The sequence below is a fragment of the Hemitrygon akajei genome, chromosome 2 (genome assembly GCF_048418815.1).
Source record: "Hemitrygon akajei chromosome 2, sHemAka1.3, whole genome shotgun sequence".
NCBI classification, from domain to species: Eukaryota; Metazoa; Chordata; class Chondrichthyes; order Myliobatiformes; family Dasyatidae; genus Hemitrygon; species Hemitrygon akajei.
In genome coordinates, this window is record NC_133125.1 from 147,309,234 (window position 1) to 147,329,617 (window position 20,384).

General features: G+C 43.7%; 1 protein-coding gene across 2 annotated transcripts in view; it reads right to left on the bottom strand.

Annotated features, from left to right (window-relative positions):
• Positions 1-20,384, bottom strand: part of LOC140716663 (uncharacterized) — an 80,994-nt gene that overhangs the window by 4,232 nt on the left and 56,378 nt on the right. For both annotated transcript variants that reach the window (XM_073029485.1, XM_073029491.1), the window contains exons 5-8: positions 17,849-17,950; positions 11,684-11,806; positions 11,527-11,601; positions 7,859-7,957 (exon numbers count right to left, since the gene is read on the bottom strand). In XM_073029485.1, the coding sequence (XP_072885586.1) occupies positions 7,859-7,957; positions 11,527-11,601; positions 11,684-11,806; positions 17,849-17,950 (399 nt within the window). The remainder of the gene's footprint in view (positions 1-7,858; positions 7,958-11,526; positions 11,602-11,683; positions 11,807-17,848; positions 17,951-20,384) is intronic.

Sequence of the window (20,384 nt, forward strand, 5' to 3'; positions counted from 1 at the left end):
GTGTTATACTATATTTCAGACAGAAATGGTTTTAATTATATAGGTTAACGGGTTTGTTCAGGGTTTTTTTTCCCTCTTGTCTCTTTGATATGATTGTCTATGAGAACTGCTTTGCCTTTCTAATTTGTTGGTGCTAGAGGGGGGCGGTTAATGTCAGTGTTCAGTATCTGACATTGCTAAGTGACACTCACAGATGTTACAAAGTAAGGGTTGAATGCGACGGGTGATGGGGGAGGGGTGGGAACGGGGTAACTCAGGGCTCCAACACCAACTTACAACAACAGATCCAGGGGAAGATGATCAATACAGATAAATTAGAAAATCTCACTATTGTATCATTTAACGTTAGAGGATTAAACTCTCCCTACAAGCGCTCAAAGGTTTTAGATTTCTTACGCAGGAAGAAAATAGATATCGCGCTGTTACAGGAAACACATCTTAAACCTAATGACATTCCCAGGGTTCAAAACCACTTTTATAAACCCGTTGTGGCATCAGCTGATGGTGCTCGTACCAAAGGAGTTATGGTATTAATGAGACATAATATTAATGTAGCAATTGAAAGATCTGGCGCCGACAATGAAGGACGTCTAGCTTTTTGCTGTACATCCATTCAGGGTAAAAAAGTTGCATTCATTTGCCTATATCCCCAACTATATTCGAAGTTGATTTTTTTTTCCTTCAATTACCTCACAATTACTGAAGTTATGTGATTACCAACTGCATGTTGGTTCGGACATGAATGCTTTGGTAAACATTAACCTCGATAAATCTTCCTCAACTATATCAAGCTTTCAAGAATCTGCTTCCAAAGCACTTAAACCTTTTCTAACGGATTTAAATTTAACTGATGTGTGGAGGGTGCATAATCCATCTGTTAAAGACTATACCTTCTTCTCCACAAGACATAAAACTTTCTCTCAGATAGCTTACATTCTTGTATCCTCTGGTCTGCTGCCCTTAATACACTCAATAGAATTTTTGCCCAGACATCTATCTGATCACAACCCAGTCATATCTACTTTTAATTATGGCAAAATTAAAAATAAGGCTACTAGGTGGAGGTTTAACTCCACTCTTCTAAAAAACAACAAATTTCTATCACAGCTGAGAACAAAACTGACAGAATTTATAAATTTAAATAAAATGTGTCACAGATGTGACAGTGATTTGGGCCTCCATCAGGTTCCTTACGAAATAACGCTATGTGGTTCAGTTCCCACCTACATAAAAGCCGGCTTGAAAGGTTTTGTAAGGTTTTAGAGAATGATCTCAAAAGGAGATACACCATAACAAAAGAAAACCAACTCAAAACAAAACAAGCAGAATTAAATGATTTATTAAGAAGTAGAGCAGAATATATGATCCATATAACCAAACATAAGTATTATGCAGAAGGCAGCAGACCGAGCCATCTTTTGGCACTAATGCTCAAACAACAGGAAGCTAAAAGGTCTATACCAGTGATTAGATGTGCTAAATGTGGAGTAGTATCTTCAACAGAGGAAATAAACGAGACATTCAAGAATTACTTTAAAGAACTGTATACAAGTGGCTCAGTTCCTTCTGAGAATGACTTCACAGATTTATTTAGTGGATTAGACCTCCCTACGTTGTCATTAGAGGACACCAAAACTCTAGACTCTCCTATTACACTGGATGAGCTACTTAAAGCAGTCAAAGCTACAAATAAAGGCCATACACCAAGTATCGATGGCATACCTGTGGAACTTTACCTAGCACTTTGGGATATTCTTGGACCAGTATGGTTAGAAACATTAAATTATGCTTTTGGAAATAGTGCTTTCCATAGAGATCTAAACACAGCCCTGATCACAGTTGTACCTAAGCCCGGTAAGGACCCCTTGGAGTGTGGCAATTACCGTCCAATCTCCTTGATAAATGCCAACCTCAAGATATTTTCCAAAGTCTTAGCCAGTAACTTGAGACAGTAGTTGGGAAAATAATTAACCCAGATCAAACGGGCTTTATCAGGGGTCGTCTTGCATCTGATAATATTCGCCGGCTCTTACACATACTGAGTGCAACACATAAAATCCCACCTGCCTGTGGCTGCTATTTCTAGATGCTGAAAAAGCGTTTGATCATCTTGAATGGCCATATCTTTGAAGAGTTCTAAAAGAATTTACGTTCGGCGATAAATTTATCAATATGACAAATACTGTATGCTAATCCTTCAGCCCGGGTATGTGTGGGAGGAGCTTTCTCAGAGTTATTTGACATAGGATGGGGCACACGACAAGGGGACCCTTTGTCCCCTTTAATTTTTACTATATATTTTGTCACAGGTATGGAGAGAAAGCAGGTACAGGGTTCTGAGTTGGATGATCAGCCATGATCATACTGAATGGCGGTGCAGGCTCGAAGGGCCGAATGGCCTACTCCTGCACCTATTCTCTATGTTTCTATGTACCCCGTGATGGGTTAAAGAACCAGCAGAAATGGAAAACACTTTGGAGTCTAGTATTGCTATTAACTACTAGTGTTTATTAGTAACTACGCAATACAATAACATAATTGCAAATATATCAAACAAGTTAGCAATGATATACAAGTGTGGAAATAGAATCAAAACTAGGCTCTTCCAAACCTAGGGGTGAATGGATATAGTCTTACGATGATATGTAAGAAAGGTCAGTTCAATGTACAAGGTTGCTGTTGTTGGTAAGAGAGATTTGTAATCCAAGTCAAGTCACTTTTATTGTCATTTCAAACATAACTGCTGGTACAGTACATAGTAAAAATGAGACAACGTTTTTCAGGACCATGGTGTTACATGACACAGTACAAAAACTAGATTGAACTACGTAAAAAAAAACACAGAGAAAGCTACACTAGACTACAGACCTACACAGGACTACATAAAGTGCACAAAACAGTGCAGGTATTACAATAAATAATAAATAGGACAATAGGGCAAGGTGTCAGTCCAGGCTCTGGGTATTGAGGAGTCTGATAGCTTGGGAGAAGAAACTGTTACATAGTCTGGTTGTGAGAGCCGGAATGCTTCGGAGCCTTTTCCCAGTCGGCAGGAGGGAGAAGAGATTGTATGATGGGTGCGTGGGGTCCTTCATAATGCTGTTTCCTTTGCGGATGCAGCGTGTAGTGTAAATGTCCGCGATGGTGGGAAGAGAGACCCGATGATCTTCTCAGCTGACCTCACTATCCGCTAAAGGGTCTTGTGATCTGAGATGGTGCAATTTCCAAACCAGGCAGTGATGCAGCTGCTCAGGATGCTCTCAATACAACCCCTGTAGAAAGTGATGAGGATGGGGGGTGGGAGATGGACTTTCCTCAACCTTCACAAAAAGTAGAGACACTGCTGGGCTTTCTTTGCTATGGAGCTGATGTTGAGGGACCTGGTGAGATTCTCCGTCAGGTGAACACCAAGAAACTTGGTGCTCTTTACAATCTCTACTGAGGAGCCGTCGATATTCAGTGGGGAGTGGTCACTCTGTGCCCTCCTGAAGTCAACAACCATCTCTTTTGTTTTGTTCACATTAAGAGACAGGTTGTTGGCTCTGCATCATCTGTTAACCACTTCACCTCCTCTCTGTAAGCTGATTCGTCGTTCTTGCTGATGAGACCCACCACAGTCGTGTCATCGGCGAACTTGATGATATGGTTCGAGCTGTGTGTTGCAGTACAGTCGTGGGTCAGCAGAGTGAACAGCAGTGGACTGAGCACACAGCCCTGGGGAGCCCCCGTGCTCAGTGTGATGGTGTTGGAGATGCTGCTCCCGATCCAGACTGACTGAGGTCTCCCAGTCAGGAAGTCTAGGATCCAGTTGCAGAGGGAGGTGTTCAGGCCCAGTAGGCTCAGCTTTCCAATCAGTTTCTGAGGGATGATTGTGTTGAATGCTGAACTGAAGTCTATGAACAGCATCTGAACATATGTGTCTTTTTTGTCCAGGTGGGTTAGGGCCAGGTGGAGGGTGGTGGCAATGGCGTCATCTGTTGAGCGGTTGGGACGGTACGCAAACTGCAGGGGGTCCAGTGAGGGGGGCAGCAGGGTTTTGATATGCCTCATGACGAGCCTCTCGAAACACTTCATGATGATGGATGTAAGTGCAACGGGACGGTAGTCATTTAGGCAGGACACTGAAGACTTCTTCGGCACGGGGACGATGGTGGCGGCCTTGAAGCACATTGGAACAGTGGCGCTGCTCAGGGAGATGTTGAAGATGTCAGGGAGAACATCTGCTAGCTGGTCTGCACATCCTCTGGCACTCTACCAGGGATGTTGTCTGGTCCAGCAGCCTTCCATGGGTTGACCCTGCACAGGGTTCTTCTCACGTCAGCCACGATGAGACACAGCACCTGGTCATCCAAAGGCGTATGTTGTGAGAAGGCAATTATGTCAATATTCCAAAATAACAAAAATAGTAGGTTTTATCTCCGAAGTTGTTCCACTCTACACATGAAGTATCACTGACAGTGATCTTCAAAGAATATCCTTTCAACACAAGTGGTACCACACCCGAATTCAGCTACAGGACACCCCAAAGTAGTGGCCACAGGATACTCAAACAGAATCCACATATGGATTATCACCAACAGTAGCTTATCACTGAGGTACCACCTTCAAGTGGTAAAACTACTAACCCAGGCCAGGATTATCACACACAGGTAGTTTCCACACAAGGTTACCCCAAACACTCAACTGTGATAGCCACTTATCCAGTTCCACAGCATACGAAATAACTCCTACAGTGATTTGCCACAGGGGTGCCTTTCTTCAGTGAACCACCACAGCCAAACATGGGTAAAAACACAAGTGGTAATCACAAAGGCTTTCCCTCACCAGAGAACCCACTCCTGTGGATTAACTATGTGACAGTCACACCGTCGTATTCGAATGGAACTCAAACTCACCCTTACAGGCTACAGAGGAGAAAGTCCAAACAGTGACCTCTTTGTCACTAGGTTTCTTATGTTTTAAAAACTCTCCCTTATGTTTTAAAAACACTGGAGCAATTTGGATTTCTTTCAGGATACAAAGTTAATCTGTCAAAATCAGCACTGATGCTGATTAATATGGATAAAAGTAAGATGTCTCTCCCTCCCCAGATTAAGGTTACAAATAAAGTCCACTACTTGGGTATTAAAGTTAATGCTTCCCTATCATCTATGTCTAAAACAAATTACTCTTTAAATTTGAAAAAAATAGAAGATATTAATAGATGGAGACACCTGCCAGCATCAGTCCCAGCCCGTTTATCGGTCATTAAAATGAACATCTTACCCCGCATTAATTTTATCAGCTCAATGATCCCACTTGTGCCTCCAGCAGGATATTGGCAAAAATTGGACTCCTCACTACATTGCTATGTTTGGAACGGTAAACGACCCAATATAAAGTGGTCAGTTCTACAATTCAAAAAGTCGGATGGGGGACTGGCATGTCCAAATTTTAAATTGTATCAGTGGGCATTTATATTAAAAAGTCTTAACTATTGGATGGAGGAGGATAAAAGTTTTGTTATGGAAAAATATAGAACAAGAGCTAACAGCACCAATAAGGTTGAAGGACTTTCTCCTTATAGGTATGTCTACCAAAAAATGTGATTTGTATTACGGTCCAATTTTAACCCATATGCTACAACTGTTTAGAGCAGCAGAAAAGTTACTAAAATTTAAAAGCATATGGTGCAAATCATCTCCATTATGGAATAATAATCATTTTCTATCGGGGGGGGAACCATTCACTAACCGAACTTGGGAGGATAAAGGTATTACTACTCCTCAAGATATTAATGGTGCAAGTATTATCCTTGGCTTTCAAGAACTGATATCTCAATATAATATTGATAAACACTCTCTTTTCTTCTACTTTAGAGTAAGATCAGCTTGTAAAGCCTACGGCGTTCCCTGGGAGTCGGATTTAAAGGACGATCCCATTTTAAGTTGGATACAGAGTGCTCCAGGACAGATAGTGTCAGGAATGAAAGCGTGGGATAGGGACATATCTGAATTGGGACAGGACTTAGACTGGGATGCAATTTGGGATAATGCTGCCGGTGCTTCGGGCGCTGAGTAGGCTACGGTCAATTATGGAAAACCCTGAACATCCTCTACATAGCACCATCCAGAGACAGAGAAGCAGTTTCAGTGACAGGTTACTGTCGATGCAATGCTCCTCAGACAGGATGAAGAGGTCAATACTCCCCAATGCCATTAGGCTTTACAATTCAACTGCCAGGACTTAAGAACTTTTTTTAAAGCTATTATTAATGCTTTTTTTTTGAGAGTGATTTAGATGCATATCATATTATTACTGAGTTAAGTATTGTATGTAATGAGTTTTTGCTACAACAAGTGTATGGGACATTGGAAAAAATGTTGAATTTCCCCATGGGGATGAATAAAGTATCTATCTATCTATCTATCTATCTATCTATCTATCTAGAGCACGTCTATCACAGAGAATTAGACATCAAATGGGATTGTTCCTGACCCACATTGTTCATTTTGCCCCCATGGAACCGTTGGCTCTTTTATACATATTGTATGGGAATGTCCAGGGGATTTTGGTTTGTGGGGAAAGGTTATCAGTATTCTTACAGAACTAACTAGGGCACAATTACCAATGGAGCCTGCTGCACATCTTCTAAATGATGACTACCACCTTTCCCTTACAGAAAAAACACGTTGGCTGGCAGGCCTGACTGCAGCTGAGAAGATTGTAGTCCAGCGTTGGAAACCTCGTCATGATATTTCATATACTCACTGGCTTCAGAGCTTTTTGGACATTTCTTACTTGGAACTTTGATCAGCCAGAGTAAATGATACACGACTAAACACAATCTTAACGTGGACAAATTTGATATCTAACTTAAAAGATCTTTTGTTAAAATAGGAATGCTTTGTCTGTGTATGCACTACTATTCAGTTGGTGGGTGGAGGGGAGAGGGGTAGGGGGGATGGTGAGGAAGGTTGGGGGATGGCTGGGTTAAACAGTCAAAATGTAATTGGCAATTGGTTGTATTGAATGTAATTTGTTGGTGTTGCAATATAAACTTAGTAATAAAAAAATTGGTTTATATATGTTTCTTCTCATAATTTAATTTAATTTATTAATTTTTCATTAATATGCATTGCAATGTACTGCCGCACAAAATAAGTTTCACCAAATATGCGGAGATATTAAACCCAAGTCTGATATCCCACCAGTTGGGAAATTCAGGCAGCTCTGTACTAAAGATCCAGCAGGATTCAGCGAAATCCAGGCTGGAGCTGTTCCCGATAACCATCAGCCAGTACGGGACAGGCCCAATAGCCAGCAGCCAGTACGGGTACGGGACGGGCCCGATAACCAGCAGCCAGTACGGGCCCGATAGCCAGCAGCCAGTACGGGACGGGCCCGATAACCAGCAGCCAGTACGGGACAGGCCCGATAGCCAGCAGCCAGTACGGGACGGGCCCGATAACCAGCAGCCAGTACGGGCCCGATAACCAGCAGCCAGTACGGGCCCGATAACCAGCAGCCAGTACAGGACGGGCCCGATAACCAGCAGCCAGTACGGGCCCGATAACCAGCAGCCAGTACGGGCCCGATAACCAGCAGCCAGTACGGGCCCAATAACCAGCAGCCAGTACGGGCCCAATAACCAGCAGCCAGTACGGGTACAGGACGGGCCCGATAACCAGCAGGCAGTACGGGCCCGATAACCAGCAGCCAGTATGGGTACAGGACGGGCCTGATAACCAGCTGATGATTTCCCTACTTCCCCCTTTCAGAAGTTGAAGTGCTAGTGAGACCCGGCAAAAGTTTTCAGAGACCGAGTTCCTGGGGAAAGGATGGAAATGCTGAATGATTTGATAATTTTGATACTTACGGCATTGGGCCACAACGGATAAGAAAAATATCACCACACTCATAATCCTTGTAGAGAAGAAAATACTCCAGATTTTCAGGTTGCTGTCACATCCTGGATCTGAAAGTGGATATGGTGTAGTCACTGAGTGACCCGATACAGAGCCCCCACTTCCCCTCACATCTCTATTAAGAATCAACTTTATTCACTATATTCTTTAGGAAAATTTGCTGTGGACTGTTGGCATGGCAAGTAACAGAAAACAACAATGTTGAATAATTGTAAAGAATTATATTGGAGTAAAATGCACACGAACATCAGCATGTATTTACAATGAAATCAGCACTATAAAGTGTTCACTACAGTGCAGTGTAGTAACTGAGGTAATAGGTGGGGTGGGGGCATAACTAGAATGATTGATCAGACTAACTGCTGCGGAAAGATTTTTAAGATGTAGTAACCCATCCAAAGGCACTTTACAGAACAACCTCATGTACAATCTGCACTGAGGAACTGAAGTAGGACTGTCACTGTTAATCATCCAGTAACAAAGTAATATGTCCGCTCTACATACATAAAAGTCTAGATGCCACAGGTGCAAGACATTACTCCTTACCTCTGTTCTAAAGGGACATATTTTTGGACACTCAATTTTGAGGCTGTGCCCTCAATATGTGGATTACCACGCCCCCCCCCCCCCAATCAGAAACATCCTCTCCACATCCACCCCATCTAATCCTTTCAATATCTGGTAGCTTTCAATGAGATTCTGCAGCCCACCCCCCCCCCCCCAATTCATCTAAATTCCAATTAGTACAGGACCAAAGCTGCCAAACACTCCTCACATGTTAACCCCTTAATTCCCAAAATCATCCTCGTGAACCTCCTCTGGACTCTCCCCAATGACAACATACCTTTTCTGAGATATGGGGCCCTAAACTGTGGACAATACTTCAATTGCAGCCTGACAAGTGTCTTATAAAGACTCAACATTATCCCCCTGTTTTTATATTCGATTCTCCTTGATATAAATGCCAACATTGCATTTGCCTTCTTTACCACAGACTCAACCTGTAAACTAACCTTCTGGAAGTCTTGCACAAAGACTGTTAAGTCCCTCTGCCCTCTGGCATTCGAACCTTCTCCCCATTTAAATAGTCCACAATATTGTTCCTTTTACCAAAGTACATTATAGATTTCCCAACAATGTATCCCATCTGCCACATTTTTTGCCCATTCTTCCGATTTGTCCAAGTTCTGCGCATCGCTTTGTTTCCTCAGCACTACCAACCCTTCCACCTATCATCGTATCATCCACAAAACTGGCCACAAAGCCATCAATTCATTATCTAAATCATTGCTAAACAATGTGAAAAGTAGTGGTCCCAATATGGATGCCTGAGGAACACCACTAGTCACAAGTAGCCAATCAGAAAAGGCCCCTTTTATTCCCACTCGCTGCCTCCTGCCTGTCAGCCATTCCACTATCCAGGTCAGTACCTTTCCTGTAACACCATAGGATTTTATCTTGTTAAACAGCCTCATGTGTAGCAGCTTATCAAACGCTTTCCAAAAATCCAAGTAAATGACATCCACTGCCTCTCCTTTGTCCACCCTGCTTTTACTTCCTTGAAAAACTCCAACAGATTTGTCAGGCAAGATTTCCCTTTATAGAAACCATGCTGACAATGACTTATCATTTAACTCTGGGAAAGGTTTCACCGCTAATGTAATGGTCTTTCTGTGGAAGCAGTGTTTGGGTTATGGTTAGAGATAATGGGTGCTTTGGAAAGTGAGCCATCCAATCAAGGGAGTGTGTTATCCTGCTGTGTGCCTGACACTGAGGTGACCTGGGTCTTTCGTTTGGCGGGAGATGGAGAGAGAAGATGCCAGAAAGGGGAGGTTGTAGACACCAGAAAGGAGTGGACTTGGGAGTTGGGCCAGGAGCCAACGAAGCCCGGGGAGATCGATGGAGAGTCGGTGATAGGGAGACTGTGAGCTCCAACTTGTGCACATTTGGCTGTTTCATTAAAATGGGCCTTTTCCATTTTGTTTTTCTTTTACTAACCCTTTAGTCAAATTAAGAATTATAAAGCTAAATCATTTAATTGCATATGGTGTACTGTCTGTTATTTCATGGTACTGATTTGTAACAGGGTAACACATCACGCAGCGTCCACACAAACAGGAGGTTTTCCACCTCAATTTCACACGCTTGGCGGAGCCAGAGATGGTCTTCCCTAGACTTACTTAGCCGACAAAACCTGAGGGTTACAATTAGTCTCCAAGTACCTCGAAACCTCATCCTTAATAATAGACTCCAACATTTTCCCAACCATTGAGGTTAGGATAGCTGGCCAATAATTTCCTTTCTTTTGCCTTCCCCACTTCTTAGAGTAAAGTGACATTTGCAACCTTGCAGCTCTCCGGAACCACGCCAGAATCAAGTGATTCTTGAAAGATCGTGACCAATGCACCTGTCACCTCTTCAGCAATCTCTCTCAGGACTTTGGGATGTAGTCCATCTGGCCCAGGTGACTCATCCACCTTAGGACCTTTGCCTGGAACTTTTTCCTTTGTGATAGCAATGGCTCTCACTCTGGCTCCCTGATACTCAAGGACCTCTGACACACCGCTAGTTTCTTCCACAATGAAGACAGATGCAAACTACCCACTAAGTTCACTAAACTACCACAATGTTTTCCAGTTTCTTCCACAATGTTTCTTCCACAATGAAGACAGATGCAAACTACCCACTAAGTTCACTAAACTACCCCTGCCACTTCTCTATTTCCCCATTACCTCACCAGCAGTTTTCCAGTGGTCCAATATCAACTCTCACCTCCCTTTTACTCTTTATGTAACTGAAAAAACTTCTGGTATCCTGCTTTATACCGTTGGGTAGTCTGCCCTCATATTTCATCTTTTCCCTTCTTAATGTTATTTTTAGTTGCTCTTTGTTGGATTTTAAAAGCTTCCCAATCACTTTTGCTACCTTATTTGCCCTCTCCTTGGCTTTATGCAGCCCTTAACTTCCTTTGTCAGACACGGTTGCCTATCCCTGCCATTTGAGAACTTCTTCCTCTGTGGCACATAAAATATTCTGTGCCTTGTAAACTATTCCCAGAAACTTCAGCCATCTCTGCTCTGCCATCATCCCCACCAGTATCCTCCTCCAATCCACCTGGGCAAGCTCCTCTCTTATGCCTTTGTAACTCCCTTTATTCCATTGCAATACTGATACATGTGACTTAGGCTTCTCCCTCTCAAATTGCAGTATGAATTCAATCATATTATGATCACTGCCTCCTGAAGATTCCTTTACATTAAGCTCCCTAATAAGATCTGGGTTATTACACAACACCCAATCTAAGATAGCCTTTCCCCAAGAAGGTTCAGGCACAAGCTGCTCTAAAAAGCCATCTCGTAGGCATTCAACACATTCCCTCTCTTGTGATCCAACACTGAGCATCACTTGGAAGAAGCAATGAAAGCAAGGTGACTGAATCTGCTTTGGGTGGGATAATTCAAGGTTCACCACCAAAACTATCACACCTGTGTTATTAGGGCAGCAGAATTTGCAAAGATATCACAGATCTGACTTTAATAGTTGTGAGTAATTACTTCAGTGTAGATTATCAGAAGCTTGCAATGTCAGAACAGAAATGAAGAGCTCTTAGCAAACTCACTGTTTCCATAAATCACAAAGAACATGATTGAGGTGATGACCACGACGGCATATAAAGTCCAGTTGCAAGCCCCTGCTAAGTATAGATGGTGCAATGGTTAGAGATTGTTTCATCGATAAGATTGGAAATGTCAATAAATTAATTATCTGCTCCTTACTGAGAAATTTTTGGAGACATTCAATAGACGACCAACTTAACTTCCGAATAATGAATGGTAGAATCCAAACCAGAAGCTGTGCAAACATGGGGCATAGAATCAGCACTGATATAAAGTCAGCATCTGGAGCAAAGTGAAAAACAAAATCAGTTCGCACATTATTTCAAAGTAAATTTATTATCAAAGTACATGTCACTACACACAACCGTGAGATTTATTTTCTTGTGGGCATTCACAGTAAATACAAAGGCACGCAACAGAATCAATGAAAATCTGCACACCAGGGCAGACAGACAACCAATGTGTAAATGCAAAATTAAAAATATATATAAATAAATAAGCAATAAATATCAAGAACACGAGTTGTAGAATCCTTGAAAGTGAGTTCATAGGCTGTGGAATCAGTTCAGTGGCAGGGTGATTGACACTTTGGTTTAAGAGCCTGATGGTTGAGGGGAAATAACTGTTCCTGAAGCTGGTGGTGTGGGACCCGAGGCTCCTGCACCTCCTTCCTGATGGCAGCAGTGAGAAGAGAGCATGACCTATATGGTGGGGATCCTTGATGATAGATGCTGCTTTCCTGAAACAGCACTCAAATCGCTAAGATGCAGTAATCGCAGTCCTCAGCACTATATTATGATTTCCGCATTGGTTCTAGGTATCTGAATGATGGTGTAACCCCGGGCATGTGAGTACAAAGATCTCCGTTTGTGAAAGAGATATTGAGCTGATCGCCGTGAGTATGAGGCCTATTACCTGCCTCGAGAATTCGCAAGCGTCATTGTGGTGAATGTGTATGTCCCGCCGCGTGCCGACGCAACGGTAGCGTGTGACGTCATCAACTCCGCTGTTGCTAGGCTTCAGACACAGCACCCTGAGGCACTGGTGTTAATTACAGGGGACTTCAACCATGTGACTTTGGACAAGACACTACCTGCTTTCTCCCAGTACGTGGATTGCTACACCAGGGGTAATAGGACTATTGACCTACTGTATGCAAACGTACAGGATGCATATAGTGCATCCCCACTGCCTTCATTGGGGAAAGCTGATCACAACCTGGTTTTGTTACAGCCCAGATATAAATCAATTGTGATGAGGCATCCCACTACCACACGCTCTTTTAGGAAGTGGACTCCTGAAGCTGAACAGGCCCTGAGAGACTGCTTCGGTACTACTAACTGGGATGTACTGCAAGGGGGGCTCTGTGGGGGCGTTGAGGAGGTCACTGAATGCACAATGGACTATATTAACTTTTGTGTGGATGCCGTTGTCCCTGTTAGAACTGTTCGCTGCTATCCCAATAATAAGCCCTGGATCACTAGTCACATCAAAGGCCTCCTAAACCAGAAGAAGAGGGCCTTTAAAGATGGTGATCGGTTGGAGCTTAAAAGAGTTCAGAAGGAACTCAGAGTACAGATAAGGGGGGCAAAGGAGCAGTATAGGAGGAAGCTAGAACAAAAGCTGCAGAAAAAAAGCATGAAGGAGGTGTGGGATGGGATGAAGATCATCACCGGATGCGGTGCAAAGCGGGGGGCAAACATAAGTGGAGATGTGGAGAAAGCGAACCAGCTGAACAACTTCTTCAATAGGTTCGACAGCACAATCTCATCCTCACCGCAGAACTCCACACCAGGCTTACTTCCCTCACAGGAAAATAGCCACTCACAGGAGACCTTGCCCACGCCCAGGATTACGGCTGCACAGGTGGAAGGTCAATTGAGGAAGATCTGTACCAGCAAGGCGGCTGGACCGGATGGAGTTTCCCCACGATTACTGAGGGCCTGTGCGACTGAGCTGGGTGAACCACTACAGCGCATCTTCAACATGAGCCTGGAGCAGAGAAGAGTACCCAGACAGTGGAAAACATCCTGTATTGTCCCGGTACCGAAGAAACCACAACCAAAGGAGTTGAATGACTTCAGACCTGTTGCCTTGACGTCGCACGTGATGAAGACCATGGAGCGGCTGATAATACAGAATCTGAGGCCACAAACCAGGCACGCCCGGGATCCTCTTCAGTTTGCGTATAAGGAGAAGGTGGAAGTGGAGGATGCTATCACGTATTTGCTGCACAAATCACTCTCTCACCTAGATGGGGTCAGTTGTGCTGTGAGGATTACATTCCTTGACTTCTCTAGTGCCTTTAACACCATCCAGCCCAAGATCTTAAGGCACAAACTAACGGAGATGGGAGTAGACTCTCACATGGTGGATTGGATAGTGGACTACTTGACAGATAGACCTCAGTATGTGCGGTTGGGAGACTGTAGGTCTGACATGGTGGTCAGCAGCACAGGAGCGCCGCAGGGAACCGTACTCTCTCCGGTCCTGTTCACCCTGTACACATCAGACTTCCAATATAACTCGGAGTCCTGCCATGTGCAGAAGTTCGCTGATGACATGGCCATAGTGGGGTGTGTCAGGAATGGACAGGAGGAGGAGTATAGGAAACTGATACAGGACTTTGTGATATGGTGCAACTCAAACTACCTGCGTCTCAATATCACCAAGACCAAGGAGATGGTGGTGGACTTTAGGAGATCTAGGCCTCATATGGAGCCAGTGATCATTAATGGAGAATGTGTGGAGCAGGTTAAGACCTACAAGTATCTGGGAGTACAGTTAGACGAGAAGCTAGACTGGACTGCCAACACAGGTGCCTTGTGCAGGAAGGCACAGAGTCGACTGTACTTCCTTAGAAGGTTGGCATCATTCAATGTCTGTAGTGAGATGCTGAAGATGTTCTATAGGTCAGTTGTGGAGAGTGCCCTCTTCTTTGTGGTGGCGTGTTGGGGAGGAAGCATTAAGAAGAGGGACGCCTCACGTCTTAATAAGCTGGTAAGGAAGGCGGGCTCTGTCGTGGGCAAAGTACTGGAGAGTTTAACATCGGTAGCTGAGCGAAGGGCGCTGAGTAGGCTACGGTCAATTATGGAAAACTCTGAACATCCTCTACATAGCACCATCCAGAGACAGAGAAGCAGTTTCAGCGACAGGTTACTATCGATGCAATGCTCCTCAGACAGGATGAAGAGGTCAATACTCCCCAATGCCATTAGGCTTTACAATTCAACTGCCAGGACTTAAGAACTTTTTAAAAGCTATTATTAATGCTTTTTGAGTAAGTGATTTAGATGCATATCATATTTTTTTTACTGAGTTAAGTATTGTATGTAATTAGTTTTGCTACAACAAGTGTATGGGACATTGGAAAAAAGGTTGAATTTCCCCATGGGGATGAATAAAGTATCTATCTATCTATCTATCTATCTATGTCTGGGCTGCATTTATTTTGCGATCAAATTCCTTCTTCATCCCTTTACCTCCTTCACTTATCAGCTCCTAGCTTTTCAGCTCACCCATCCATCTTCCCTCTCACTTGTCACCTGCCATCTTATATTCCTTTCCTTACCCGCACTTTCTTATTCCAAATTCCCCCCCCTTCCCCTCCAGGGCTGAAGGGTCTCGGCCCAAAGTGTTGATTGAAAATGTCGAGAAAATGTACAGGGAATGAGATATATCAGCTAGTGGACTGGTGTCGTAGCAACAACCTTGCACTCAACGTCAATAAGACCAAAGAACTGATTGTGGAGTTCAGAAAGGGTAAGGTGAGGGATCAGAAGTGGAAAGAGTGAGCAATTTCAAATTCCTGGGTGTTAATATCTTTGAAGACCTATCCTGGACCCAACAGGTTGAAGCAGCTACAAAAGAAGACATGACAGCACTAGATTTGGTACGTCTCCAAAAGCCCTCAAAACTTTCTACAGATGTACCATGGAGAGCATTGGGGGGGGGGGGGGTGTGGGCTGCTGCACAGGATCAATGTAAGGCACCATGCCTCAAAAAGATAGCATCCATCATTAAGGACCCCCATCACCCAGATCATGCCTTGTTCTCATTGCTGCCATCAGGAAGGAAGGAGGTACAGAAGCCTGGAGGCACAAATTCAACGATTCAGGAACAGCTTCTTCCCCTCTGCTATTCGATTTCTGAATGGGCATTAAAGCCATGAACACTACCTCACTACTTTATTTCTATTTTTGCACTACTTATTTAATTCAGCTATTTAATATATAATATATACACACATTGCCAGATTTCCAGCATCTGCAGTATCTCTTGTGCTTGCATTTGTTTCCTGTTTTATTTTAATCTCCCCGTGATGAGCCTCCCACTTGAACCACTGTGGTTCCAGGGTGCAGGCAATCCGTCGCACTAACTCAATGATAAGAAGCTGCCTCGACACATGGGTGCTCTGACCTGGCCAAGTCATCACTCTCCCATTCCGGGTGCATCACCACATTGATGCCAACAATGCAATGTTCTCACTTTAGGGCCCAGAACCGCTCCCCAACTCCAAGTGAAGTCTAACCAGGATATTGTTTGGCTGTAGCATAACTTCTACACTCCTATAATCGTGTTCTGGGTTTAAAGACCACCATTCCAGTACCCAATTTTCTCTATTTGTGACATTTTAATGATCCATGAATACAGATTCCAGGAATATTAAACCTCCAACTGCTTCTAACTTTCAACTTCTTTTTAAAATAGTTTGTAAATTTTCTTTTTTTTTTGCTTAAAGTCCAAGCCAAATTGCAGTGAAACCCTCTGGCCAGTTTTCAAGTCAAGTCAAGTCACTTTTATTGTCATTTCGACCATAACTGCTGGTACAGTGCATAGTAAAAATGAGACAACGTTTTTCAGGACCATGGAGTTACATGACACAGTACAAAAACTAGACTGAACTACGTAAAAAAAACAGAGAAAGCTACACTACAGATCTACACAGGACTGCATAAAGTGCATAAAAACAGTGCAGGCATTACATTAAATAATAATCAGGACAATAGGGCAAGGTGTCAGTCCAGGCTCTGGGTATTGAGGAGTCTGATAGCTTGGGGGAAGAAACTGTTACATAGTCTGGTCGTGAGAGCCCGAATGCTTCAGAGCCTTTTCCCAGAGGGCAGGAGGGAGAAGAGATTGTATGAGGTGTGCATGGGGTCCTTCATAATGCTGTTTCCTTTGCGGATGCAGTGTGTAGTGTAAATGTCCATGATGGCGGGAAGAGAGACCCCGATGTTCTTCTCAGCTGACCTCACTATCTGCTGCAGGGTCTTGCGATCTGAGATGGTGCAATTTCTGAACCAGGCAGTGATGCAGCTGCTCAGGATACTCTCAATACAACCCCTGTAGAATGTGATGAGGATGGGGGGTGGGAGATGGACTTCCCTCAGCCTTCGCAGAAAGTAGAGACGCTGCTGGGCTTTCTTTGCTATGGAGCTGGTGTTGAGGGACCAGGTGAGATTCGTTGTCAGGTGAACACCAAGAAATTTGTCTGTGTGTTTAATCTATTAATCACTGGGAGTTATTGTTGCAGTTTACAGTTCAAAATGTCACCCATCTCTGCATCAGCAGTCAGCATGGTGATGAGCTTGTACCTACCACGCTTCATCCAGCACTGGGAACTAGTTACACCCCAACACAGATCTACGCAAGACACCGTTAGTCACATCCCAAGAGACAAGAGATGGCAGATGCTGGAATCTGGAACAACTAACTATCTGCTGTGAAGAACTCAGCAGGTCGAGCAGCATCTTCTTTGGTAAGGAATTAGCCATGTTCCAAGTGTGGTGCAAGATTTTGATCCAAAACAACAACTGCTCGCCCTCTCACACACACATCCCATAGACACTGCTCGACTCACTGAGCTCGTCCAGCAGATTATCTGTTGCATTAGTCACATCCTAGAACTCCAGCCCCTGCAGGTTATCCCCACACTTTGCATCTTGCCACCAAACCAATTATCTGCCCCGATCTAGAACACACCTTCAATTCCCTGTGCTTCAACTTAGACTTCTTCAAATGCCTTCTGCCACCCAGTCAGTCCTTGCAAAACTAATCTATACTGGGCCAAACCATGCTGGTTGTGACCAACAGCTTTGAACTGAATCACTGATGTTCAGCTATTAAAATTTAATCCTCCAGCAGGTTTCCCTACCAGCACCCACCCCCCTCCCGGTAAGGGCTGTGGGGCTGAGGACTGCAGGTGCTGGTGTTCCAGGTAAAGCAGCTCACAATGTACTGAGATACTCATTCCATTCCAGTTACCCTGCAGAGTGCAGAAGTGATCATTATTATTCAAGTAAATAATATTTGCGCACCTACCTTTGAGCATAATCCGGTATTTAAAAGTAATGAAGATACCACCGACAAGGAGCAGAATATCAATAAGATTCGAGACCAGCAAACATTTTCGGTTCTTCGGGGCTACGGAGGAACAAATCGAGAACATAAAGGCAGAAAAATGGTTCCACACAGGAATCAACAAGATCTCGCAACCAATAGCAACAATGTGGGGGTTGGGGGGAACAGAAAAGAAGAGAGGGGAGTTCAGGGAGAGACAAAACACAAGAGAGGGAAACACCTCACATTTTAGTATCTTGTGCAATCTCATTATCAACTAGCTGTGAAGTTGGAAACAGCAGGTACACTAGATTCCCCACATACGTATCCGGTTGAGGAGGTAGGAACCTACTGCAAATCGTTTGTGTATTATCCTAATGATCTCAGGAGCTATGATTGACAAAGTCTTGTCACTAGTGACAATAGCCAACCCCAGCTGTACCACTAAAGTTTCAATATCTGATCCTGAAGCCTCTTCTGATGCCGAGGGTTGCAACATCACTGCACCCGGATGCTCACAGGTCCAGGGTGCAAACTGTTACTCGTGTTACATGAACCTTCCAAATGAAGGGACACAATGTAGTAAGAGTAAAGGCTGTCCAAGGAGCCTAATGACACCTGGTCAACCAGATCCTAGGCATTCACCACCACTACATTCAGGGGACACCTCTTCTTCTCTTAATTCATTCTGGCATAGCTAGTGGGGCTAACATTTATAATTCTCTTTCTATTCTGCAAGAAAGTAGTAGCGAGCTGCCTTCTTGATTTGCTCCTCACCCATACTCCAATCTTCAATCCTACTCCTGAAAAAGTTTCTTCCTCAAATCCCTTCCCATGACATTTTGAAATTCATATCCACGTATCCATGCTTCAGAAACTACTCAGTCAGGTACTAGATCACACCCTCTTCAATATCACTGAATCCTTTGCTCCACTGCATCATCACTCTCTCACCCTGGTAGGAGAAAAAGGCAGAATAAAAGACGTTGGTGTTCAGAGGGACCCTAATTCCCTTGTGCACAGATGACCGGAAATTAAGCAACAGGTATGGACATTGATTAGGAAAGAAATCAACATGCTGCACTGTAAGGAGAGTTAAATTCAATTTCTCCTCAGTATGTGCCAAGACGTGTAACAAAATAGAAGTTTATATGAGAAAATGGAGGGGTTAGTCCTGAATGTGGATGCTTTGAGAAAGCACAAGGGAACTATTCTCAGCAATATTTTGGAAACTTATTGTGAGTACTAGTCCACAGCCTTCCGAGTAGAAAATGGGGTAAAAATGTTTGTATGGTAAAGTATTAAGAGTAAAGTATCTTGAAATGGTATAAAAAGGGACAGTTTCTTTATGCAAAGGGGTATCTTCTCTTAGGCTGGGCAGTTGATTGGTGCTAAGTGGTGGAGATAGAGGTAAGGACATCAAGATGGGTGAGGGGTGACTGGAAAAGGCAGATGGATATTTGTGGTTCCTTGCATAGAATGGCTTGATGATTGATTACGTATATTGTCTCTTACTGTATTCATTAACTATTTTCCTCTCTGTATTTCTTCCTAATCAAGTCTAATCAAGCAATTTCTTCCAGCTTTTAACACCTCTACAGATCTGGTATCACCCACTCAGGAACGGGTGGATATGGGATAGGAGGAAGAATGCAGGTTCAGCATTTGAAGATTAATCCTATAAACCTCCATGGTAGAAAATGAGGGCAGGGGATCCCTCTGAAATGTACAACATTTAGTGGGGCTTGCTTATCATGAAGTGGAGTTGATGGCAATCCTGTCTGGGATAACTTCAACAGGGAGTGACAGGCTCAGAATAAGGTCTCAGCCATTCAATACAGATGAGGGCGGGGGGGGCGGGGCAGTGGAAAAGCAGGTTTGATAACCTTTGGGATTCTCCAAAGGGCTGTGGAGATTCAGTCACCAACTACGTTTAGGGCAAAGATTGATTTAGAGATTAACACAATGAAGTGATATGGGTTGGGGCTGATAACTGATGAGGTAAATGTTCAGACAAAGGCTGAATAGCCTCCTCCTGCTTCTGTTTCTGATGTTCTTGGGTTCCAACTCCCTCTCCATCTCAACCGTTTCATGTCTAAGGGACTGAGTGTGAACAGTCCGGTGAATAACTGGCTTAACTGATCATCACAAGGTTCGCCTGCGCTGAACTAATCATCACTACGTCCTGTGTTCGCACCAAACTGTTTGTTCAAAGATTATTCCGAGGTGCAATGATAACCCCAATTCACTGATGTCTCCATCGTTCACCCAGAGATCTCCCTGCAACATACACTGAACCCATGGATGGCTCTGACAGAGACTGTTCATCTGTCCTGTGACTATTCTCTTCCCTTCATCCACCGGACTAGACTCCGAAATGTCCCTTGCTGCCCTGGAGTTGGAATTGCATCTTTTCCCAGATTCTATCAACTTATCCTTAAAAACCCATGCCCTATTCACTCGATGCTATTCATTAGCAACTTCTCTTCAGAGTCCAATGTTAACTGAGTGTTTATAT